Below are 26,776 nucleotides of genomic sequence, written 5' to 3'. Positions count from 1 at the left end.
GGGGGCTTGCCCCACCACTCAAAAGGTTGCAGCCAGTTGGACTTCAATGAACATTTGTTATTTCATGTGGTGAATTACTGTGTTTTGCTACGAGTTGAAGACTTCCAGTTTTAGGGTGTAAAACCACATGGCTTGATATCACTGACTGTCTTGTTTGGAGCATGACACTATAACATACTATAGTGAGTTACATGGATCCACACTGACTCCGACCCAGTTCTCAGAACAGTGAGCAACATTCGTTGGTTCTCAAATGTGGTTTCTAAATGGTGTTATTAGTGTATTACTCAGGCATTTTCTACATTTCCATTTGAAACGTGTTTAAGCCGACAATCATGGCTACTGTAGACCAACAGCTTCTGTGTGAAGAAAACCCAACACAGTAGATAACAGTGCAATATAATTAACACAGTTATAAAAATCGCCATTTACAAATGCAAGTAGGAGTCTTTTTTTTGTCACCCAGCAGTAACAAAGCAGTGACATGATGTAAACTGGAGATTTTCCAGATGGCCCAACGCAATCTATTCAATATTTCAAATAGCTGTCTGTCTGTATCCACATCATCTGAATATCCAGCCTGTCTGTCTGTCTGTCTGTATCCACATCCTCTGTATGTCCAGCCTGTCTGTCTGACTGTCTGTCTGCTCATCCTCTGTATGTCCAGGCTGTCTGTCTCTGTTTATCCACCTGTTCCACAGCTAGACTGTTGGGTTCGGTGTGTACTGCACGCATAGTCCAATTCCTTGGACATTACAGTGTTGACCTTGGCCAGATATGGGCCATGCCGTCACACCTGGGCGTGAGGTGTTGGGCTGGAGGCCGGTCCAAGGATGCCTAGGCCAAGAAAGAAGGCTGGGGAGTGCTAGAGGCAGGCCCAGAGGGAGTGATGGGCGGGCCTACTCAGCGAGTGAGGCAGGCAAGCAGGGCGCTTTAACAGCCAGCTGGTGAGGTTACGTTATCTCCAGGTGGATCTGCCGTCTTGCCACTCGATGGAGAGAGCTGCGGAGATGGTTGCCCTTCTGGCAGGTTCTCCCATCTCTGCAGGGAAACTATGAAGTTCGGTTTAAATGGCCATTGGGTTCCTCCCTGACCGAGGCCCATTTTTTCCAGCAATTTGGTCTGACCGGATGGCGAACTCTAGGAAGAGTCCTTGTGATTCCAAACTTCTTCCATTTCATAATGACGGAGCCCACTGTGCTACTGAACATTTACGATGCTTTAGCATTGATTAAAAAATAATCCCCAGATCTATGGGGCAAATTCTATCCAAGAGGTCAAGGAATAGTTCCTTGGAGTTCATAGTTTTGTTTTTGCTCAGACCTACATAGTGAAATCTGGATGCTTCAAGAATCTGAATAATTTATTTTCAATATATTGGCATATATATATATAATCTTCTGGTGAAGACATGCTTTTGCGGATTTGGATGTGTGCTTTGGTTGTTGTCGTGCTGAAAGGTGAACGTCCTCTTCATTTTCAGCTTTCTAACGGACGCCTGAAGGTTTTGTACCAAAATTGCCTGGTATTTGGAACTGTTTATAATTCCCTCCCTGACTAAGGCCCCGGTTCCAACTGAAGAAAAGCAGACCCAAAGCATGATGCTGCCACCAACATGCTTCACTGTGGTTATGGTGTGCTTTGGGTGATGTGCAGTGTTGTTTTTGCACCAAACATACCTTTTGTAATTATGGCCAAAATGTTTTCCAATGTGCTTTTGGGGGACTTGATGTTTGTTTTTACAAACTTCAGCCGGGCTTTGATGTTTTTCTTTGTAAGAAAAGGCTTCCGTCTTGCCACCCTACCCCGTAGCCCATTCATATGAAGAATACAGAAGATAACTGTTACATGTAGCACACAGTTAGTTCCTACCAGAAACTCCTGCAGTTCCATTAATGTTGGTGTAGGCCTCTTGGAACCCTCCCTGACCAGTTTTCCTTCTCGTCTTTTCATACATTTTGGAGGGACGTCCAGTTCGTGGTAATGTCTCTGTGGTGCCATATTTTCTCCACTTCATGATGACTATCTTCACTGTGTTCCATGGTATATCTAATGCTTTGGAAATTCTTCTGTACCCTTCTCCTGACTGATATCTTTCAAAAATGAGATCCCTCTGATGCTTTGGAAGCTCTCTGCAGACCATGGCTTTTGCTCTGAGATGCAACTAAGAAAATGTCAAGAAAATCCTACTAGAACAGCAGAACTTTATTTGGGATTGATCAGTCACTTTAAATGATGGCAGGTGTGTAATGACTTGTATTTAACATGAGTTTGAATGTGATTGGTTAATTCTGAACACAGCCACATCCCCAGTTATAAGAGGGTGTGCACACTTATGCAACCAGGTTATTGTAAGGTTTTTATTTTTAATTTTTCCCCCTCGAAGATTTCAGTTTGTTCTTCAATTTAATTGTTCACATTATAGGTCACACTAAAAGTGGAAAAAGTTCTGACATGATTTATCTTTGTCTCATCTTTTACATCACAAAAAAAAAATTCACAGAAGGGTGTAGACTTTTTATATCCACTGTATATACCTGTTTTGAATCGGGAAAGACTTGTGTGAGCTCCTTTAGTGAAGTGGCATGAGGAAGCGCTCTAACATGAGTACACTGCCAAACAAGCCGACGTCCTTCAGTGATAACACATAGCCTTCGCCAAAGCCATGTCAACAGCTATCCTCAGACATGGTGTCCTTTGTGTTAGCTAGCTAAGTGCTGTCATTAGGGACATCGAGGAATCCCAGTCCTGTGGAAGCAATGTCATGACAAACACCACCCCATTCCTTCCAGAGTGAACGGGCCGGTGCAAGACCCTGACTGAAGTAGTAGACAAAACGGAGAAAGGGTGCAATTTCGAACAAGGGGACTGCAGTGTTTAAATGTCCTTGCTGATAAGAGCAGTCCAGACTAACAGTGAGTCATCTTTACGTGAGGCCTAGCCCTGCCTGGTGCTCCATGTGAAGCAGGGGGATTAAGTGCTCCCTGTGGCCCCCTGGGCCATCACTCACCTGGGGGTAGGTCTGGGTCGGAGGGGGTGGCCTGCTGAAGGCGGCGTGGCTTGGCCAGGGTCTTGGAGCTCTCTGAGGCACTGCGGCTGGTGGAGCTGGAGCCACTCTCGTGGTCGTCCTGATAGGGAAAACAAAACGACAGAGAAAAAAAAGAAGGACAAATGTAATAAGACAAACAGAGAAAAAGACAGAGAGTGAGAGAGAGAGATATGTAAGACATGAGCAGGGGAGGCGTGGGGGGGTTCATGGGGTCAAGCAGGCTGTTGAAGAGGGGTGAGGAGATAAGGGGTGAGGAGGGGGGAGTACGTATGCACTACTGATCAGCATCACCGCCCCTCCCTGTTTCACAACCCCCACCACCAGACAAATAACCACCCCTGCTCCTCCTATCTGCTCCTCCTATCTGTTCCACCCCTCCCCAGCTCAGGCAAGCTCCTGAGACACACACACATGCAAAAACCCTCCACTTAAGAGTGTTGCAGTTTGGTTTCTACAACATCTATTGACCTGTGCCGTGACCCTGTCAGCTTTGCAGCTCATTAAAGGAATTTGTACAGGATTTGGGTGTTTTTGGAGCCTTGGTTTGGGTTTTTCATGTTCTCAGAATCTCCAGAAAAATGCCTGACAAGACATGGCGAGTTACGAAAGTGGAATTTGATGGGACTGCGATCCGTGAAGCAGTATATCAGCCAAGCCCCCGTCTAAACACACAGAGTCTGATCCAAATTAGCCCTCTGTTGGTGGTTTCACATAGTAATTAAGGACATAATAGAAGCACTTTGCATAATTTGAGAATTGAACTGAATGAAGCCATTTCCCATAGGAGGTTCTGGTGAAAATATTCACACACACACACACACACTAACTCACTCACTCACACCACTACGAGGTTGTGACTGCAGTGGATTTCCCATGATCACTTTCGGTGGGAACTGGTAAACAATGTGCAGAAATAATAAATAGCTCATCAAGGTTGGAAATTAAAGAAATTGGCAATAATAAGAAATAGATTATAGTCTGATTATACTACACCTCATTTGTAAACCTCACATTACTCCAAACGCCGCATCTGAGATGTTTACAGACCGAGTATGTAAATACATCTAAAACATGACCGGTCGAGACGGGTCCATCTGGAGACACACTAAGATGAGGGAATGGTGTGTTTATGGAACAGACACCGTATACTGAACACTGAATGAAAACACTGGGCCAGGTCCTACAGTACTCAGCAGGGAGTTAAGTGTGATGCTACTTTAAACACACGCATTTGGGGGAAGACAGAGGTGCCTTGACGCGACCCCCGAAATCACTGTCACTATAGAGGGACATAGAGACGGACATATAGAGAGATAGAACGATATAGAGAGAGAGCTAGAGGTAGAGGGACAGATGAAGAGGGAGATGGAGATAGAAAGATATTTAGGGAGAGCTAGAGGTAGAGGGACAGATGAAGAGGGAGATGGAGATAGAAAGATATTTAGGGAGAGCTAGAGGTAGAGAGGGGGTAGAGCAATAGAGAGAGAGTTAGGAGATAGGAGGTTAGACAAATGGACAGATAACGAAGGTCTGACTGATGGACAGATGATAAAGGTCTGAGTAAGACAAACAGATGATGAAGGCCTGACTGATGGACAGACTGATGAAGAAGGTCTGCGTGATAGACAAATGATAAAGGTCTGACTGAGATGGACAGGAGGGGAGGTTCTAGACAGGGGAGGAGGGAGGGTCTAGACAAGGGAGAAGGGGAGGGTCTAGATGGGGGAGGAGGGGAGGTTCTGGACGAAGTGGGGGTCCGGACGGAGGGAGAAGAGGAGGGAAGGCTGAAAGGACCAGACCAGAGGACACCCTCCCAGGCTGAGTGACAGGACAAGGGGACCGCCTATTGAGAGGGTAAGTGGGTACCCATGGTGGGTTAGGGCACAGGAAGTCTCTGCCTGACCCCTTGACCCCCACCCCCGTGTTTGATATTTCAGGTCCTGCCCTCATATAGACAGTCTGCTGCTGTTGTTGCTCTCAGGGCTGAAGCTGCCAGGGTACAGTGCCTTCGGTAAGTATTCAGCCCTTCACTTTCTCCACATTGTTTTGTGTTATAGGCTTCATATATAATTTATTACATGTATTTTGGGGGTGGGATCAATCTAAACTAAATACCACGTAATGACAAAGCCAAAACGCTTTTTAAGGACATTTGTGATTAATAAAAACGACATCTCTCCCAGCTCTCCCCTCTCCCCAGCTCTCCCCTCTCCCCAGCTCTCCCCTCTCCTCAGCTCTCCCCTCTCCTCAGCTCTCCCCTCTCCTCAACTCTCTCCTCTCTAAAATAAACTAACTCTGTTCTCAGCTGAGCTCTGCCATTTCTCTGCAGGTTCAAGGTCCTCGCTTCAACATCAATTTGCCTGAAGCAAAATAAAGCAGCCACACGTGTATTTTCATTCTCCCAAAATAAAACATTTTATGAAAAGAAAAATGATGACATCATGTAAACATTCCAATTAAGCATTCTATTTCACAACGGACAATTGAGCGCTGTATTATATTTTCCACAAATTGGCGAGCAATTTCTCTATTCAACCAGAGCATACACACTAAAGTGTAGCCTGGGGAAAGGGGGGGGGGGGGGTGGCTGCCTGCCGCTACTAAACAAAACATTTGTCAAACTGGTCAATTTCACAGTGTTCCACTGGATTAATGAGAGCTCCCAACAGAAAGCTGGCTGGATAAACACCTTCTAATATTATTGTTGTTTTTCCTTGGCCGGGCCCGGTCAACTCAGTGTGACATCAAAGCAGCCGGCCTAGAGAGGAGGGGGCGAGGGGAGAAATGGGGGAGAAGTAGGGAGGACGGAGGGGAGCGGTGAAGCAGGGACGAACGGACGCCCAAGGAATGAGAAAATAAATGGAGGGAAACCCGATAGGTCCTTATCTCAGACAGCCTCCCCCACACCTCCCTGGTCCATCACATAGAGGCCATGTCCCCCCGTGTCACGACCCACGCAGAGAGAGACTTCCCCAGGGAGGTCAGGGCAATCAGACCTCCTAAAACCTCCAGCACCAAACTACCAGCAACAGGGCCAATGAGTTTACACCCACCAAATATTCTACCGGCGAGTGGGCTTCAGAGATGACCTGGGGCTGACTGGGAGCTGAAAGGGGTCTGCAAGGAAAGAATGTAGGCTGGGATCCACACAATCAGAGGGAGAAAGAGATGAGGGTGAGAGGAGGAGGAGAGACAGCAGGCAGAGTAGAAATGAGTGAGAAGAGTGAGGAGAAGGAGGGGCAAAAAGTATGAGAGAGGGAGGGAGAGAGAACCCCTGCACAACACCGGCCCAGAACCTCTGGACAACACCGGCCCAGAACCTCTGGACAACACCGGCCCAGAACCTCGGGACAACACCGGGCCCAGAACCTCTGGACAACACCGGAACAGAACCTCGGGACAACACCGGGCCCAGAACCTCGGGACAACACCGGCCCAGAACCTCGGGACAACACCGGAACAGAACCTCGGGACAACACCGGAACAGAACCTCGGGACAACACCGGAACAGAACCTCGGGACAACACCAGGCCCAGAACCTCAGGACAACACCAGGCCCAGAACCTCGGAACAACACCGGCCCAGAACCTCGGGACAACACCGGAACAGAACCTCTGGACAACACCGGAACAGAACATCTGGACAACACCGGCCCAGAACCTCGGGACAACACCGGCCCAGAACCTCGGAACAACACCAGGCCCAGAACCTCAGCACACCAGTGGCCTAGCACGCATGCCAGGGTTTCACTAGACAATGTGACCAGTAGCATTTTAATTTAACAGACATTGAAGAAAATAACTAAACACAATGTTGGCGAAGACATTCATAACATAAAATAAAGTAGAACACAATGTTCTCATAACTTAACAGGTTTTCATTGAAAACCAAAACATTTCCTGTTGCTTCTTCATTATGGGGCCCGTTTTCGTTTGTATGGCATAGCAACCAGGTTGGTTGCTAGTTAAATTTCACGGGTTGTGAAGTACATGCAGGTAGTGTCCAACAAATGTGTAATTCTCAGAGAAATAAAATAAATACAATTTTGAGTCATACTTAAATATTTTTAAAACAACCTTTTATTTAGATTTTCAGGTACTCCATTCAGTTAGACGTTAACATTTGAAATAAAACAAAAACTAAAATACTTTGCTAATACTACCTCATAACTGGGCTTGAGGGATCACAATAATTACATTAATCAAAAGCATTTATTCCCAAATGTCAAGTGATTTGCTTATTACCAGTTGATGTAATTAAGTCTGATTAACTTTCTTCAGTGAAGAACTGCACATGCAGTCCTTTTGCCCAGATAATAATTAAATTGTATTTATTCTGATGTGAGTTAGTTAAACAGAAATTAAATCCAACGGATGTCATTGTGTAAAGACAAGCAACATAAGCACTTTAAACTGTGATGACGTTTTTATTTTCAGCTTTCAGCAGTAAAATCAACTAATGGAAATTCTCTTGTAATGTGAAATATTTATATTATATTTGTTCCATAAGATCCACAAACAACTGAATATTTTAGTGAAAGCAATAATTACATTATTTAATGTTGCCTTCAAAATGACTGTTATCTGTTAAAGACTAGCTATTTTCTGCTGATCTTGGCCAGCTTAAATTGAGCTGCTGAGGTTGTGAAGCCAAAACTGACAAACTCTTTGAATGTCACGACACACATCAGCCTGGTTCCTTTCCCCAGCGGAAAGGTGTGATTTTCAGTCTGCTAGAGAATCCCCTCTATCCTGCCAGACTGGAAACCAGAATAACCATTGCAATATTTGCCAGTTTAGCCCATTTAGGGAACACTTCGCTTGGGTCCCTTGTGAGGACTTGGTACAGAGTTTTTATTTATCCACCAAAAGCTGGCTAACGGAATCTCTGACACGCACACAGGCAGGTCCAGATGCACTATGGGTCAATTGGACTCATTTCATTCTCATTCCAGACCTCCCCATCCCCACAACGGACCATAACTAACAGCAGGAACTGATAGAGTGGTTTAATGAAGACAACACTGTTCTCAACACAATGGACTCCATCTGTAGAACCAGGGGAACAGATGAGATGGGAAAGAGGGAAGGAGAGGAGGCGGATAGAGTCACTGATTGGTGTGTTTCCAGTCATTTGAAATGTAAAGGAACGCTGCCATCATTTCTTAAAGGCTTTCTCTCCCCCATCCTCCTCCCTCCCTCCCGGTCCCCAGCCTAGACAAGCAGTTGGGGAATGAGTTCCGTAGCAGACATCAGAGTTGACTCAAATTGCCGTTCTTCCCTTTCAAACACATCCATCACCAAAAGTAGAAATTAGCCGCTAATGTTTTTTTAATGGAACTGTTAAATGCAGAAAGCAATTAAAGGCCATCAGGACATGATTAAAGACCCAGGGCTGCAGAGCAAATGGCACACTACTGCTTTCTCCAGTCCCGTCGGCGGTGTCCCGTCCGCGGTGTTAGACCCAGTGGGCTTAGGACAGTCAAAGACTGAACAGGTGTCCAGAGCACATTCCCCTTCGAATTACACTGCTCCCTCAACCAGGAAACGGGCAGTAATCTAGGATATTTTTTACGGCCATTGAAAGTATGATAGCAATTCCATATGGACTTCTCCCCACTTCTAAATAAAATATTCCACATGCAGTACAAAATGGGAGGAAACTTTTTAATCTATAAATATCTGGATATATTTGGAAAAGTCTGAGACAGCATCTTCCAATCAGGTTCACAGTAAGCTGTAAACCATTGATCCATTCATCAAAGCATCCAGTACGCTGGGAGAACCCTAGACCAGAGCAGAACACCACTCAAACCCAGTGTGCTGGGAGAACCCCTAGACCAGAGCAGAACACCACTCAAACCCAGTGTGCTTGGAGAACCCCTAGACCAGAGCAGAACACCACTCAAACCCAGTGTGCTGGGAGAACCCTAGACCAGAGCAGAACACCACTCAAACCCAGTGTGCTGGAAAAAACCCTAGGCCAGAGCAGAACACCACTCAAACCAGTGTGCTGGGAGAACCATAGGCCAGAGCAGAACACCACTCAAACCCAGTGTGCTGGGAGAACCCTAGACCAGAGCAGAACACCACTCAAACCTCCCAGTGTACTGGGAGTACCCTAGACCAGAGCAGAACACCACTCAAACCCAGGGAACTGGGAGAACTTTAGACCAGAGCAGAACACCACTTAAACCCAGTAGACACAACATCCCTTTACCGCTCCATAACAAACTTGCTAATAACAATGTAATACTGGTTGATGATTCAACCATTTGTAAATCGAGTGGTGAAACCAAAAAAAGATATATATTTCTACCAAATTTGTTGATAGCGGGAGACAACACCGAACACATGCCTCCGCTGAGGTTAACAGAGATGAATGTGAATGACATTTGCATTGCATTTTTACAGCAACAGCTCTAACCAGGACCACTAAGCCCTATCAGTTCAGAATACAAATATTTATTGCAGAGCATTGTTGTGTTCTTAATGGGAGGAAATGCACCTGAACGGAACTACTATATGGATAATTAATTTAATGTGTGGTTTGAAATGTACCGATATTGACACAATTGCATGTGTAAATATCCATCCATCCATCTTCTACCGCTTATCCGGGGCCGGGTCGCGGGGGCAGCAGTCTAAGCAGGGATGCCCAGACTTCCCTCTCCCCAGACACTTCCTCTAGCTCTTCCGGGGGGACACCGAGGCGTTCCCAGGCCAGCCGGGAGACATAGTCCCTCCAGCGTGTCCTAGGTCTTCCCCGGGGTCTCCTCCCGGTGGGATGGGACCGGAACACCTTCCCAGGAAGGCGTTCCGGAGGCATCCGAAAAAGATGCCCAAGCCACCTCAGCTGTTGTAAATATGTATTTTTTTATTTGGTGCGCATAACCCAGTGCGCTATTGGTTGCGCCAGGCAAGCTCAGTGTTTCCTTATGAATTCAAATAGAACTTGAACCCAGGTGACTGCAAGCAGGTCTACTAAAATGTATCTGGCCACTACCGTGGAAGGTACTAGCGATTCAAACCGGAATATCACAATGGCACACTGAATAATTATCTTACTGAAAACAGTTCATTAACTTTTTTCCCCTCTCTCGCTCTAGGCTTCTAAGTCGACTTATTCTCCCACAGCGCATCTGCCTTTATCAACCCCCCCCCCCCAGCCAAAAAGCAATTATCTTCTGGGAGAGGAAGTCCGTAGCTTGAACCATGACTGGATGGGGTTAATGTAATATTACCATCCCGGTATACAGGGGGCAGCAGTCAGTGTTATAAATGTATCACTGGATCCCATTAATCTAACCAGAAGCAACAATACAGCAACCGTCTGGTGGACTGGCTCCTGGAATCCAGGCTGCTCATAATGACAAGACTCCAATTAATAAGAAACCAGGGCAGTCAGATGTACAATTCCTATTACCCACACAATGCACCTAGCAGGTCTGTAGGGAATGGAGCAGACTACTTGTAACCTGGGCCTATAGAGAATAAGGATGCACTACTTTTAACTAGGCCTATGGGGAATTAGGGTGCACTACTTTGAACCAGGGCTTATAGGACACTGAGTGCTTGTGCCAGTGTCTTTATCAGCCAACATTCCAGTTGTCACTGCCAAATATGCAGCTGGATTTACAGTGGAGTTGGTGATTACAAGTTAATAGGAATAACATTGATATTTTCCATGACAACATACTGAGCCTCAAAAATAGAATTAGAATTATAAACAAAGTCAGAAACAAACATTCAGCTGTGAGCTACACATGTTGTAGTATTTTGAGGCTTAAAATGAAAGCCAATACGTTTCGTGGTTGGAATTGCGGTATGTATTTAGTTTGAGAAATCAGACTTGAGTTAGCAACTTCTGACAGAGTGGTTTCAACTGGACAAACAGAAAACGGATGCTTGTCCAATGGACACTAACGCGTTCAGTGGAGATGAGTAGAAATACAGAGTTAGAATACTTGCCTAATTGTTTTGATTGGAGGGTAGCTTTCAGGGTTATCCAATCGGGACCAAATCTGTTCCCATAAAAGCCCATTACTGTTCATATTTGAAGACTGAAGAAAGACCACATGACATGGAGTACAAAGGAGGGGGATGTAAGCCAAACAAACTGGTGCTCAGGCTACACGACACCCTAGCACGCTACAGAGGGATGCCTTTTGGGACGTCAAGCCGACGTTATTATTGCCCGCTAAGCTTCATGATTTTGGGAGACTTGAATTGAGCGTGCTCCTAGGACCTAATTATCGACTAATTCAAAACATGCAGAAACCTCTTGGAGCCCAGAACTCCTGACCTGAAAGGCCCCATGTGTGAGCCCGTAGGTTTTCTGCTCTTTCTCTGGTCCCACTTCCAGGGAGTCGAGAACAGACAGCTCACATCCAGCAGCCATGACTGAAGGTGGCCACTGAGCTCTCGGGCAAGGATAACACCTGAGTGATTGGTGCGGACTCAGCAAGGTTGAATATGATTGGTGCGGACTCAGCGAGGGTGAATATGATTGGTGCGGACTCAGCGAGGGTGAATATGATTGGTGCGGACTCAGCGAGGGTGAATAAGATTGGTGCGGACTCAGCGAGGGTGAATAAGATTGGTGCGGACTCAGCGAGGGTGAATATGATTGGTGCGGTCTCAGCGAGGGTGAATATGATTGGTGCGGACTCAGCGAGGGTGAATATGATTGGTGCGGACTAAGCAAGGGTGAATATGATTGGTGCGGAATCAGCGAGGGTGAATATGATTGGTGCGGACTCAGTGAGGGTGAATATGATTGGTGCGGCCTCAGCGAGGGTGAATATGATTGGTGCAGACTCAGCGAGGGTGAATATGATTGGTGCGGACTCAGCGAGGGTGAATATGATTGGTGCGAACTCAGCGAGGGTGAATATGATTGGTGTGGACTCAGCGAGGGTGAATATGATTGGTGTGGACTCAGTGAGGGTGAAGGTGATTGCACACTCAGGTTCTCTAAACTAGCTACACTTTGTTTCTTGATAGCTGACACTAGCCTAGATGATTTTGGACATTTTCATCTAGGGCAAAGTAAATGTATGCAAAATAGCTTCCGCAGGACCATACTGTGTATTATAGTAAATGGAAAAACATGGTAATCTTTTCACACTTCCTGACCAGTGTCTGTTATGGAGATGAGGTTGTCATCAGACAGCGACAGATTGTAACTGAATGTCTAGAATTAGAACTATATTCAACATTCAAAAAGTCTCCAGTCTCTAACTCTCTACAAACAAGGTTTCGGATACACCAACTCACCCTGCCCAATACATCCATTAGCTTCAATCCTGGCCAGCTTCTGAAGACTGAGCCTAGACAAACACCTGATCGCCTCTCCACCTCCAGGACCAAAACCTCCAAACACTACTTCCTTTCTCGGTTTAATGACCGAAATAAATCAATGGACAATTTCTAACTCAATCTATTCGAAAACAAGCAATTATAATACTTCCATAAAACATTTTTCCAGCAATTCCAGGCCAAATGTGTTTTCTCAAGCCACAGCTCACCGCAGCACGATGGTTTAAGATCCCGTCAGCACATAGTGTGCATGTTTGTGTTCATCAGACAGACGAACAACACGGTCCCAACTTCTAATAGCCCCCGCCTGGTAAATCTGTTCATTCCTCTACAGCCCAAACGATACGCAATCTAAGTTTTAAAAAACCCATCGTACCTGGAACGTTAGCTAACCCACTAGAATGCAGCCAGGCCACAGTTTCGCGCAGATCTTTTTGTTATCACGTCTAAAAGTGGAACTGTTTTACGAGGTTCTGAGATGCCAGGCGTACTACTAAAGCAGCACATTCAGGCCTGCATAACGTTACAGTGAGTTAAGCAGTGGGTTAATTTACCAAATATGTGTCTGGGTTTCAGGAGCCCAGAAATCAAACAGGTTCATTAAAGGAAAGTCGACGGGAGGTTCCAAGCCCACTGCCAGAGAACGCCATAATTACTGAAAAATGTCCCTCTGGAAACAAGAGGCATCACACGATGACCCCGGGCCTGCTGGCGGTGATGTCATAGCGGACGGCCCAGCCAAGACAACCCTCCAAGGTGCCCAAGTCAGACGGGCTATGTTGAATATCGGCAGCCCAGGACAGGCCCAGAATAACAGCACAGAACCAGCAGCATAGGGGCCCAAGATAGGAACAGGACGGCAAGTGTGAGACACACACACACAGAGAGATCAAGAGAGACATACAGAGAGAGACAGATATACCAAGAGAAACAGTCACAAAGTGACCAAGAGAGACACACAAAGAAAGACAGAGACCAAGAAACAAAACACAGACAGAGAGACCAAAAGAAACACAAAGAGAGAGAGACCAAGAGAGACACTCACACAGGGGACAAAGAGAGACACTCACACAGGGGACAAAGAGAGACACTCACACAGGGGACAAAGAGACACTCACACAGGGGACAAAGAGAGACACTCACACAGGGGACAAAGAGAGACACTCACACAGGGGACAAAGAGAGGCACTCACACAGGGGACAAAGAGAGACACACACAGAGATAGACAGGGCTCAGAACTACTCCTTTGAGAAACAGTAATTAATACCATTGATCTGATCTGCAGCGTTCGCACAGGGTCTGGGTTCTATCAACAAGTGTCAGGCACGGTGGTAACACGGAACCTTATGGTACCGACTGGCATTAGAATTTATGCTACAGTAGCTGTGCTGCTCAATTTCACTGTGCGTAATTCCCAATAAATCTCATTTAAAGTAAATCTCATATTCGGGGCATTCGTGCATGAAATCCGTCCTTTGGTTACCAAATGGTCTAGCTGGTTGCAATCCGGGTTTTTTTTCTTCTTCTTTCCATTCAAATCTCTGTTGTGGAACACCCGTAAAGAAAGGTCTTGCTCTGACGGTTTTCAGCTCAACTTACGTCTGTGGGTCTACACGGACACACACAAACGCACACACCAAAATACACACTTCTGACACCTTACAGCCGAAGAAGAAAAGGCTGCTTTCTTCTATTAGAGAAATATGCAATTATGACAGCTACTGTCCCACAGTGGGGTAGAGAACAGAGGCAGAGAGTAAGAGAACGCAAGAGAGAGAGAGGGAGAGAGAGAGTGTGAAGGAGAGAGAGAGAGAGTGAAGGAGAGAGAGAGAGAGCGAGCGAGCGGGAAAGAGGAGAAATAGTTCCTGATTTAGATCTGAGAGACTCTGGTCCTTCAGATGTCTCCATGAGCTAACCACAAGCCCAGCCTGAGCATGTGAAGTATTCTGCCCACGCTGGCACAGCCAGAGCTACTCCCTGCGCTAATAACTGCAATGTGTCAGTGACAATGCAGACACACTCTCACACGTACTCTTGTTTTCTCACACACACGGACACACGCACAAAAGCACACAAACAAGAAAGGGGAAAATCCCGACCGCAAGCCCTTAATGGGAACCGTTCATTAATGTCTAATGGCTATGGTGAGGATCTGGAGGTATGACTGATATTCTCATCATCTGGTAGCTTGCTTTTCGTATTACATTTTCATAGCTGCAAAACAACATTATTTAAAAGCATGACAAGATGTACATTCCAACTTGAAGCCATTGAACAGTGAGAGAACATAATTCATCAACCTAAACATGGAAAATATCCCTTTGTTTTGGCTCATCAGTGCGTTAGCTTCACGATCCAGTAGTTCCACTGTATCAGCTTTATGATCCAGTAGTTCCACTGTATCAGCTATATGATCCAGTAGTTCCACTGTATCCGCTATATGATCCAGTACTTCCACTGTATCAGCTATATGATCCAGTAGTCCCACTGTATTAGCTGTAGCAGTGGTTCCCAACTCCGGTCCTCGAGTACCCTAAGCAGCACACATCTTTGTTGTAGCCCTGGACAAGCACACCCAATTCAACTCAATGCAAGCCTGATAATTAATTGACAAGTTGAATAAACTGTGCTTGACAGGGGCTACAATGAAAATGTGTACTGTTGGGGGTACTTGAGGACTGTGGTTGGGAACCACTGAGCTATAGGATCCACTAGTTCCAATGTATTAGCTATATGATCAACTAGTTCCACTATACGTGATATATATGATCAACTAGTTCCACTGTACGTGATATACATGATCAACAAGTTCCACTGTACGTGATATATATGATCAACTAGTCCCACTGTACGTGATATACACTCACCTAAAGGATTATTAGGAACACCATACTAATACTGTGTTTGACCCCCTTTCGCCTTCAGAACTGCCTTAATTCTACGTGGCATTGATTCAACAAGGTGCTGAAAGCATTCTTTAGAAATGTTGGCCCATATTGATAGGATAGCATCTCGCAGTTGATGGAGATTTGTGGGATGCACAACCAATGCACGAAGCTCCCGTTCCCCCACATCCCAAAGATGCTCTATTGGGTTGAGATCTGGTGACTGTGGGGGCCATTTCAGTACAGTGAACTCATTGTTCAAGAAACCAATTTGAAATGATTCAAGCTTTGTGACATGGTGCATTATACTGCTGGAAGTAGCCATCAGAGGATGGGCACATGGTGGTCATAAAGGGGTGGACATGGTCAGAAACAATGCTCACGAAGGCCATGGCATTTAAACGATGCCCAATTGGCACTAAGGGGCCTAAGTGTGCCAAGAAAACATCCCCCACACCATTACACCACCACCACCAGCCTGCACAGTGGTAACAAGGCATGATGGATCCATGTTCTCATTCTGTTTACGCCAAATTCTGACTCTACCATCTGAATGTCCCAACAGAAATCGAGAATCATCAGACCAGGCAACAATCTTCCAGTCTTCAACTGTCCAATTTTGGTGAGCTTGTGCAAATTGTAGCCTCTTTTTCCTATTTGTAGTGGAGATGAGTGGCACCCGATGGGGTCTTCTGCTGTTGTAGCCCATTCGCCTCAAGGTTGTGCGTGTTGTGGCTTCACAAATACTTTGCTGCATACCTCGGTTGTAACGAGTGGTTATTTCAGTCAAAGTTGCTCGTCTGTCAGCTTGAATCAGTCGGCCCATTCTCCTCTGACCTCTAGCATCAACAAGGCATTTTCGCCCACAGGACTGCCGCATACTGGATGTTTTTCCCTTTTCACACCATTCTTTGTAAACCCTAGAAATGGTTGTGTGTGAAAATCCCATTCTGACATTCAGTTTGGAGTTCAGGAGATTGTCTGGACCAGGACCATACCCCTAAATGCATTGAAGCAACTGCCATGTGATTGGTTGATTAGATAATTGATTATGAGGTGTTCCTCATAATCCTTTAGGTGAGTGTATATGATCAACTAGTTCCACTGCACGTGATATGATCAACTAGTTCCACTGCACGTGATTTATATGATCAACTAGTTCCACTGCACGTGATTTATATGATCAACTAGTTCCACTGTACGTGATTTATATGATCAACTAGTTCCACTGTACGTGATTTATATGATCAACTAGTTCCACTGTACGTGATTTATATGATCAACTAGTTCCACTGTACGTGATTTATATGATCAACTAGTTCCACTGTACGTGATTTATATGATCAACTAGTTCCACTGTACGTGATATATATGATCAACTAGTTCCACTGTACGTGATTTATATGATCAACTAGTTCCACTGTACGTGATTTATATGATCAACTAGTTCCACTGTACGTGATTTATATGATCAACTAGTTCCACTGTACGTGATTTATATGATCAACTAGTTCCACTGTATGGAAGTGGTGACTGGGGCTATTATGACACACTAAGTGCAATGGTCAGCTACAGTTGTACTGAATGTACTGCTGTGTTCTCTTTTAGAGTCCAAATCTAAATTTTTTGCCAGGAGCACTCATCTACACAAACATGCACTACATCAAATCAAGCGTTTGATCAAGTGAACAGGAAAACAATGAAAGTCTCTCATTGGCCCTACTCAACAGTGCATTACCCAATCAAAGGAAGGTATGTTTAATTGGTCACGTTCACATACTAGTAGATGCTGGAGTAGGTGCAGCTAAATGCGGTTGTGGCAACCTAAAACAATGCATTCGCTAAAATAAATATTTAATAAATAATGTTACTGGATATAAAATAAGGAAGGGAATAGTCACAATAGCACAATATTTTTAATTTTTTTACAATTTGTAAAATCTGTTAAGAGGATATCTATGAACGGGAAGTCTTATACAGTGTTGACAATGTGGACGGTACAACAGCATTCAAGTGTGTGTGTGTGTGTGTGTGTGTGTGCGTGCGCGCATTTGTGCGTGAGCAAGAGAAAGCATGAGAGAGTCTGTGTCCATGCTGAGTGTGTGTTAATGAGCTGGAGGGTGAATTAGTGTGTAAGAGAGCAGAATGGGGGCGCAGGGCAGATCACAGTGCCGGGGAAACCAGCAGTCAGTAGAGCAGTCAGATGCCCTGGTATTCAGTCAGATGCCCTGGTATTCGGTCAGATGACTCTCCTGAACCCCCCGCGTCAGTCATGGAAGCAGCGTGGCTATGTGAGATACATAATCTTCAGGGCCCACGTGTGGACTAAAAGTCCCGCAGGCAGACAGCGTGTTTCCTGGCTAAAGATAGCAAGCAAGGCATACAAGATTCAAGCTACATGTATGTGAGGCCTACTTCAACCACATGTCGATACTGCCGAAATAACTTTAAAAATGACCAAAGACATTCGAAATATTCATTTATTAGACACAAAATATGAAAATAAAGCGATTAAACCTTTAACCTAGCCAAGGAGCCAAACAAACGTTATTCACAGAGGTAAAGATGGCGGCATTGCCCCTGCCGCGTTATGTTATTGGTTCCACAAAAGAGACAAACTGTTTTTGACAATTAATCTGTAATATTTCTGAGCCCAACAAGACTTTGAAAAAGTCTTTATAGAATGAGACCCTGCTAGAGCGGTAACAAGTGATTACAAAGTGACTCCCAAATAGAGCAGTATCAAGTCACTACAGAGCGAGTCCTTCCAGAGCGGTACCAAGTCTCCACAGAGCAACTCCTAACAGAGCGGTACCGAGTCTCTACAGAGCAACTCCTCCCAGAGCGGTACCGAGTCTCTACAGAGCAACTCCTCCCAGAGCGGTACCGAGTCTCTACAGAGCAACTCCTCCCAGAGCGGTACCGAGTCTCTACAGAGCAACTCCTCCCAGAGCGGTACCGAGTCTCTACAGAGCAACTCCTCCCAGAGCGGTACCGAGTCTCTACAGAGCAACTCCTCCCAGAGCGGTACCGAGTCTCTACAGAGCAACTCCTCCCAGAGCGGTACCGAGTCTCTACAGAGCAACTCCTCCCAGAGCGGTACCAAGTCTCTACAGAGCGGTACCAAGTCTCTACAGAGCAACTCCTCCCAGAGCGGTACCGAGTCTCTACAGAGCAACTCCTCCCAGAGCGGTACCGAATCTCTACAGAGCAACTCCTCCCAGAGCGGTACCGAGTCTCTGCAGAGCAACTCCTCCCAGAGTGGTACCAGAGAACAGAGGCTATCACCCCCAGAGGGAGGAGGGCCGGAGAAAGGTCGATGGGTCTCTGTGTTGGTAAGAATTCCAATGGCAAATAAACTTGAACAGGGTGTCTGCGGACTTCACCCCCCCACCACTCCCCCCACCACTCCCCCCACAACTCCCTCCACCACTACCCCCACCACCCCCCCACACACACCCCTTAGCAGGGCGGCGTCGTTCTCTGGTAATGTAAAGCCCGCTGAGGGAGGTTCAGCACGCCAGACGACTCCAACAGGTCCGTGCAGTTTGCCTCTTAGAGACCAAAATGTGTCAAGTACTGTAAATATAAATCCAGCTATCCGGGGTCAAAATCACTGACACCTACTTGAACCTGGGTCGGGCGCGCGCTGCCTCACCGGGGTAATCTCCCGTGCATCCTCCTCTAGCTGTCACACAATACAACCTTTCTTCAGCTCAGGCATGTTATTGTCTTTATCAGTATAATCAGATGAGACAGGTTTCCTGTCTTCATAATGTTTTGGATGAATCATGCATTACACAGTAATCCAATAGAGGCCTGCTGCCGGCTAGCAGCCAGGGGGTTGTCCTTGTATCTCCCCGGACGGGCCCGCAGCGAGGCGAGGCGGCGCAGCGGAGCACAGGGAGAACACCCTGCTCCTCGACAGGCCCGCAGCGAGGCGAGGCGGAGCAGCGGAGCACAGGGAGAACACCCTGCTCCTCGACAGGCCCGCAGCGAGGCGGCGCAGCGGAGCACAGGGAGGAGAACACCCCGCTCCTCGACAGGCCCGCAGCGAGGCGGCGCAGCGGAGCACAGGGAGGAGAACACCCCGCTCCTCGACAGGCCCGCAGCGAGGCGGCGCAGCGGAGCACAGGGAGGAGAACACCCCGCTCCTCGGCAGGCCCGCAGCGAGGCGGCGCAGCGGAGCACAGGGAGGAGAACACCCCGCTCCTCGGCAGGCCCGCAGCGAGGCGGCGCAGCGGAGCACAGGGAGGAGAACACCCCGCTCCTCGGCAGGCCCGCAGCGAGGCGGCGCAGCGGAGCACAGGGAGGAGAACACCCCGCTCCTCGGCAGGCCCGCAGCGAGGTGGCGCAGCGGAGCACAGGGAGGAGAACACCCCGCTCCTCGACAGGCCCGCAGCGAGGCGGCGCAGCGGAGCACAGGGAGGAGAACACCCCGCTCCTCGGCCCGTCAGCTGGAAACTACAAGGCTCTCAGACGTTTGCAAAAGATTAAAGCAATTACAACGTAATTATAACACATGTAAATTCTTACCATGTTGGTCATTTTAAGAAGCAATGTGGTCAGTGTCAAACAGGCGATACACTTCTCGGAGCATTCAATGTTTATTATCTTTTCAGCTAACCATATGCCTCCAGAATCCCCTCTTCTCCTTCTCTCCCACCATGAAGAAAAGAGTGACATGTTGTGTAATTATTCATAGTACATTTTTCTACTCCTACCCCAACCCTGCCCGGCACACACACGCATCACAGAACAGGGAAGGCCCAGATGTAAGCAAACGCTAGCCCTCCACACCCACGATCTCTGAGGCGAAGTGGATCCCGACACTCAAAACAATACATCAACAAGCCAAGGACAGGAAAGCTCCATTTGAGAAACAAAATCCCCCTTCTCATCGGAGAACGCACCAAACAATTCCAAATTAGCGGGAGGAAAACCTCTGCTTTATATATCGAGTAGCAGCCACGGCGGCTTTCTGTACAAGCAGTGTAAGGTCGACAGGTTGGAGGATTGCAATAAAACACGCCACGCCTTATATGGTGATCATTTCTACAATAAGAGTGGAGCGGTTCAGGAGGTCACAGGTTGAGGGTCTAAACAGAGACCGGGACATCGAATCCAGACCACCCACAGGTTGTGTAACACTGCGCCACACAAACCCACCTTTCTTCACAGAGGAACTGATTCCAAGGCTGGCGGAGGCTGTGCTACCAGCCTTAAAGGCACACTCCACAAAACCCCGTCTTTGTACACAGTAAACAGTATTTGGACTATAATTTTTTTTAATGTGCCCCCTGCCCCCCCCTGCCCCCCCCCTGCCCCCCCCCCCCCCCTTTCTTTATTAACAGACAGAAATCGGGCCCAGGGAACTATCGATGGAGCTCAGTCAGACCGCCGGTCTGTTTTACAAAACACCCGGCCTTTACTCAGATGAACCTCAGTGTAACCCAAACCCAGTCTAACATCAGACGTGCAGAATACAGGACCCCTTACCCAAAACGCACAGGATGGCCATTCAACCGCAGAGTGACCAGAGTCAGTCAGTTAAAACGTGGCCGAGGTACTTCTGACCCACGGTGCCACAGCAGGCCTGCCCATGCTAACAAAGGCAACATGGATCCAGCCCAGTACAATTGGTATCATCACTCTGCTGAATTAAGGTAAGCAACACAGAACTTGAGTCCAAAGAACAGCCATGCTGATTCAAGCCAATTATGCCATACCACTGGGAAGGCTGCCAGCCACAACAAACTTCCCATCAGTTAACCAGTCAAACTGGCAGGGCTAGAGGTTCCAGGCTTATTAATTTCATTCTATTGTATCCATGTATGGTGAGCGTTAAGTGGTAAGCACACCTCTCGGAGCGATGAATTGTGTAAAGATGTCTAATAAAGGCCAATAGACTACGGCGCCATATATCCATTAGCAGAAGATCTCCAGGAGTTGTAGACGACGACCGTCCTCAAGTCAGCTCTCATTTTCACCTGACTGACGACCAGTTACTTTGATGACTTCGCTGAGTAAATAAATCTGTGTGTGTGTGTGTGTGTGCATGCGTGTAGGCTGGTAGGCGGATTTAGACCTGTGTTTTCCCACTGTCTCCATGTGTGATCTGGTGAGTGTGTGAGGGAATGCAGGGAGCAGCAAGGTCACGGTGCAGCTACAGTGGTGTGTGTGTGTGTTTTCAAACATGTTTCTGCCAGCGTGACGTTCCAGACAAGTTTACCTGAAGGCACAGCCTCTGCAAACACATCGGCTTCCTCCCCTCACACCTCACACAGAGTCTGTTGTTCCTCACAGAGGGGTCAAAGGTCGGCCTGAAGCCCCCAGAGTCAGAGATGTCAACCTTTATAATGTCCCCGCCATGACACGGCCCACACGGTCCTTCAGGACAGGATTTAGCAGCTGAAAGACGTTGAGTATTAAACAAAACGTCTAAATCGGCCTCCTTCTCCCTCCTTAACAGAAGAAAAGGCCCGGCGCAGAACTAGAATCCACCCCCCTTATCCTTTCTCCCTTTTTCTCCTCCTCCTCCTCTCGTCGTCCTCTTCGATAAAAGCCCCAGTGCAGTGCTGTGCTGTCCTCCTCACTGCCTTCTGATCACAAGGCATTATGGGGGAATCTCTGTAAGCCATTTGCTCTCAGCAAGCTGCCGAATCAAAGGCAAGATTTCCGGACGGCACTGGGACAGAGATTACTCAGTTAGAGCAAACTGATTACACACTTCCACAGGCTGTTTTCTCTTACAGGCTCTGCTCCTGCCTGTCTGTCTGTCTGCCTGTCCGCCATTCTGTCTGTCTGCCCGCCCGCCTGTCTGTCTGCCTGTGAGCACAGTGTGAGCAGTAAGTGATTTGACTAGGAAGGGAACTTTTCTGACACGGCCCTGAGCGACACAAATGGCACCCAATCCATTCCAGATTTGATAGGGTGCCATCCCAGACAGACAGACACATACGGCTAACAGTATGATGGATTTGAACAGTGAGATCTGATGGTGCCCTCCTAAAACATATGAGAAACGAGAGGGACAGAGCACTCAGCCCAGCCAGGCCAGGCCCATTGCAGAACCTCTGTCTCTGGCTGGGTAATCACAGGGTTGTGGCTTTAACTCCTGGGTGGGAAACCACAGATGGTAGAATGGTAGCATCCATCCATCCAGAGGGAAGCTGTTCCCGGCATGATCCAATAACAGGCAGGAAGGCGGCAGGCTGCGAGGAAACTCGAGTTACTACAGTAGAAACTAGGATCCTGGAGAGCAACGGAATAACCTTCCCAAAACCGTTTGTTCTTCAGTGACTCACACTGTACATCAGTGACCGCATTCATTAAGTAACTGTACAGAAAGAGGAGAGGGGATAAATGAGCCAATCAGAAGCTCAGGATGTTTAGGTTGTCGTGATGATATGAGGCCATGATTGGACATTCAGCCAGGACACAGAGGTTAACACTCCTAGCCTTACAATGAGTACCATGGGAGCCTTAGTGATCAAAAGACAACATACTTGCACACTGCAATCTCCCTTTCACTGCCCTGGGGGCACTGCCATCTCCTTAGACCAGACCAAGGAGTGCCCCCTATTGGCCCTCCAATACCACTTTAACCAGCATAAGTTCTACCATCCAGGGACCGTCCAGAACCGCCCAGGGACCTCCCAGGGACCGCCCAGGGACCGACGAGGATCGACCAGGGACCGACCAGGGTCTGACCAGGAACATCTAGGACCATCCAGGCCCGACCAGGACCATCCAGGACCGACCAGGGATTGACCAGGACCATCCAGGTACCAAACAGGACAATCCAGGGACCGACCAGGACCATCCAGGGACAGACCAGGGCCATCCAGGGACAGACCAGGGCCATCTAGGGACTGACCAGGGCCATCTAGGGACTGACCAGGGCCATCTAGGGTCTGACCAGGACCATCCAGAACTGACCAGGGTCTGACCAGGACCGACCAGGGCCTGACCAGGGCCTGACCAGGACCGACCAGGCCCGACCAGGACCATCCAGGACCGACCAGGGATAGACCAGGACCATCCAGGTACCAACCAGGACAATCCAGGGACCGACCAGGACCATCCAGGGACAGACCAGGGCCATCTAGGGACTGACCAGGGCCATCTAGGGACTGACCAGGGCCATCTAGGGACTGACCAGGGCCATCTAGGGACTGACCAGGGCCTGACCAGGACTGACCAGGGCCTGACCAGGACTGACCAGGGCCTGACCAGGACTGACCAGGGCCTGACCAGGACTGACCAGGACCGACCAGGACCGACCCCGCTCAGCGAGTCAGCAGTGGGGTGCAGTGTGGTGGCCTTTGAAGGGGGTAACTGTTTAAAAATATGTCAAAAGTTGTCCAACCATGGCCTCAGGACTGAACAGGAATGACCAAGACCATCCAGGACCGACCAGGACCATCCAGGACCATCCAGGGACTGACCAGGACCATCCAGAACCGACCAGGACCGACCAGGACCGACACCGCTCAGCGAGTCAGCAATGGCGTGCAGTGTGCTGGTCTTCGAAGGGGGTAACTGTTTAAAAATGTGTCAAAAGTTTACGACAGATGGGTATTAAGTGTACTTCAGTACTTCATCAGTACATCAACGACAACAAAGGGCTCATAGCAGTAGAGGAGAATCAAGAGTAAAATAGCAGACTTGAGTAAAAAAAGTTTTAACTCCAAGGGTGCTCTAATTCACATGTATTATCCATTATTTAGAAGCAGTGAGGTTTTGGGAAGAGGGAGAGAGGCACTAAAAATAGTTTAGAAGGAATCTTGATTTCGCGGCAGAAGAAAGGCCTGGTGGTGAACGGGTGCCAAACCAGCAAGTCTCAGAGGGGAGGGAAAGAGGGAGGGGCCTCTCCAAATCATCTGGAGGCAGAGCATCAATCAGAACGTCCGCATCAGGAGCTAATCCAGTGACGGCAGTAAAACTGAACAGATCAAGCAGCGACGTCGAGCCAAACCGAGCCAAAACCCCCTCCTCTGGAAAACCAAGACTTATCTCTGGCTTGTAAAAGAAAACCTTAGAAGAGTGAGAGAGAAAGCCTGAGAGAAGGAAGAGAAAGGGAAAACGGGAGTGGAGTGAAGAAAGCCAGGAGGGGAGGGGGGAGAAAGAGATAGAAGAAGGGAGGAGGGAGGAGTAAAACAGAGAGGAGATGAGAGGGGAGAGGAGGAGGGAAAGAGAGAAAGGAGAGAAGTCTCTCTCAATATCTGCTGATTCTACCTCATCTTAACATCTGGTCCAGCTTAAGAGTCCCCAATTTCATTACATTACATGACTGCTGCTAGCTGTGAACTCTTTAATTAAGCATAGAGAGAGGGGAAGCCCCTGCCAAGTACCCCTCATTGCTCCATGTGGCTACAACCAACCAGCTAGCTACTAATAAAGCTAGGTCACGTCCCAAACGGTGCCCTACTCCCTTCGGGGGGCCTGGTCAAAAGTAGAACACTATGCAGGGAGGGTTCTGGTTGGGACGCGGCCCTAGACTCCACCACAACATCTTGGAGAATTCTCTCTCCTTGTCGCAAGATGTTTTCTGTCCGTTTAACTGGAGAAAGTGTTAAGCTTGAAGCCAGATGACGGTGTGGGGGGGGGGGGGGGGTGTACTACGGGGATGATGGGTTGGTCTTGTGGGCAAGACACCTTTTGATGTTTTATACAACCTCAAGAAGCTGTGGTGCGAAAAAAGCTAAACGGACAGGCACCGCATCACGAAACGGATCGGGAGTGAGCTCGTCCACCACACATACCCAGGCTTCAAACCACTTCTTAGAGAATCTGGCCCCTCGGCAGGAAAGAGGTTTTAGGTGCATTGGGTACTGTTCAGATAAAGAGGTTTTAGGTGCATTGGGTACTGTTCAGATAAAGAGGTTTTAGGTGCATTGGGTACTGTTCAGATAAAGAGGTTTTAGGTGCATTGGGTACTGTTCAGATAAAGAGGTTTTAGGTGCATTGGGTACCGTTCAGATAAAGAGGTTTTAGGTGCATTGGGTACTGTTCAGATAAAGAGGTTTTAGGTGCATTGGGTACTGTTCAGATAAAGAGGTTTTAGGTGCATTGGGTACCGTTCAGATAAAGAGGTTTTAGGTGCATTGGGTACCGTTCAGATAAAGAGGTTTTAGGTGCATTGGGTACCGTTCAGATAAAGAGGTTTTAGGTGCATTGGGTACTGTTCAGATAAAGAGGTTTTAGGTGCATTGGGTACTGTTCAGATAAAGAGGTTTTAGGTGCATTGGGTACTGTTCAGATAAAGAAGTTTTAGGTGCATTGGGTACTGTTCAGATAAAGAAGTTTTAGGTGCATTGGGTACTGTTCAGATAAAGCTCACTGCTCTTTAAAGAGGTTAGATAGCAGCACAACTATAAGAGGGGACATCCTATGTCCTTGACAGTACTGTTGCAGTGGAATACTCCCACAGGAACAGGATCTGAAGATTTACACCATAATGGGGCATGAAATGAGGTTGCAGAAAAGTGAAATAACATGGGATATAATTGCGTGTTTTTAGATTGAGAAGTTGCATGTTCTCAGTGAATTCCTCACCAAAAGGCTTGTGCATTCATGCAGGTAAACTTTCAGCAACAAAATAAAACTGTCCTATTAAGATGATAGAACATGCAGTAACAACAGACCTAACTGGATGAACATGTCATATTGTAGTAACAACAGAAATAACTGGATGAACACGTCATAATGTAGTAACAACAGAACTAACTGGATGAACACGTCATAATGTAGTAACAACAGAACTAACTGGATGAACACGTCATAATGTAGTAACAACAGAACTAACTGAACGAACATGTCATAATGTAGTAACAACAGAACTAACTGGATGAACACGTCATAATGTAGTAACAACAGAACTAACTGGATGAACACGTCATAATGTAGTAACAACAGAACTAACTGAACGAACATGTCATAATGTAGTAACAACAGAACTAACTGGACTAACAAGTCAATGTAGTTACAACAAAAACTTGTTTGCCATGTGATTCTAGTCAATCTGGATGTTGAAGAACACCCTCAACAGTTGACGAACACTGGCCACAAATTGCTCTTCGATGACTTGTTACAGCTACAGACTGCTGTTCGAACAGCCTCCCCACAGAGGATATTAAGAAATACATTTCCCATGATCCCCAGGGGAGCCTAGCATGAAATCAAATGTCAGATGCAGAGCAGTTTAATCTCTGCAATAGTCAAAGTCCATTTTAGGATTTAATTTACACTGGGCTCAGATCAGACAGATAAAGCTTACTGCATGTAAAAATGCCAAGGACAAGTAGTGCTCGTTGACAAAGGGCTTTCAGAACAGCATACGACAGACTCCTCCAAAATCTGAAGGGTCACAGAAACAAATGTGCGTCTATGTGATCAACCAGCTGTTGGTACCCAGTGAACACAAACACAGATAACAAATGTACCTAAAAAGCATCCCATTACCTATACAGTGCAATACCTCTGACCAGGACAATATGAGCCTAATAGTTCATTACAT

At 47.1% G+C, this 26,776-nt stretch overlaps 1 protein-coding gene across 8 annotated transcripts in view; it reads right to left on the bottom strand.

Annotated features, from left to right (window-relative positions):
• Positions 1–26,776, bottom strand: part of LOC105023524 (vacuolar protein sorting-associated protein 13B) — a 366,155-nt gene that overhangs the window by 327,314 nt on the left and 12,065 nt on the right. For all 8 annotated transcript variants that reach the window (XM_029113576.2, XM_029113574.2, XM_029113577.2 and 5 more), the window contains exon 4: positions 3,011–3,128. In XM_029113576.2, the coding sequence (XP_028969409.2) occupies positions 3,011–3,128 (118 nt within the window). The remainder of the gene's footprint in view (positions 1–3,010; positions 3,129–26,776) is intronic.

Source organism: Esox lucius, chromosome 16, assembly GCF_011004845.1.
Source record: "Esox lucius isolate fEsoLuc1 chromosome 16, fEsoLuc1.pri, whole genome shotgun sequence".
Taxonomy (NCBI): domain Eukaryota; kingdom Metazoa; phylum Chordata; class Actinopteri; order Esociformes; family Esocidae; genus Esox; species Esox lucius.
This window is presented reverse-complemented; position numbering and strand designations above follow the sequence as displayed.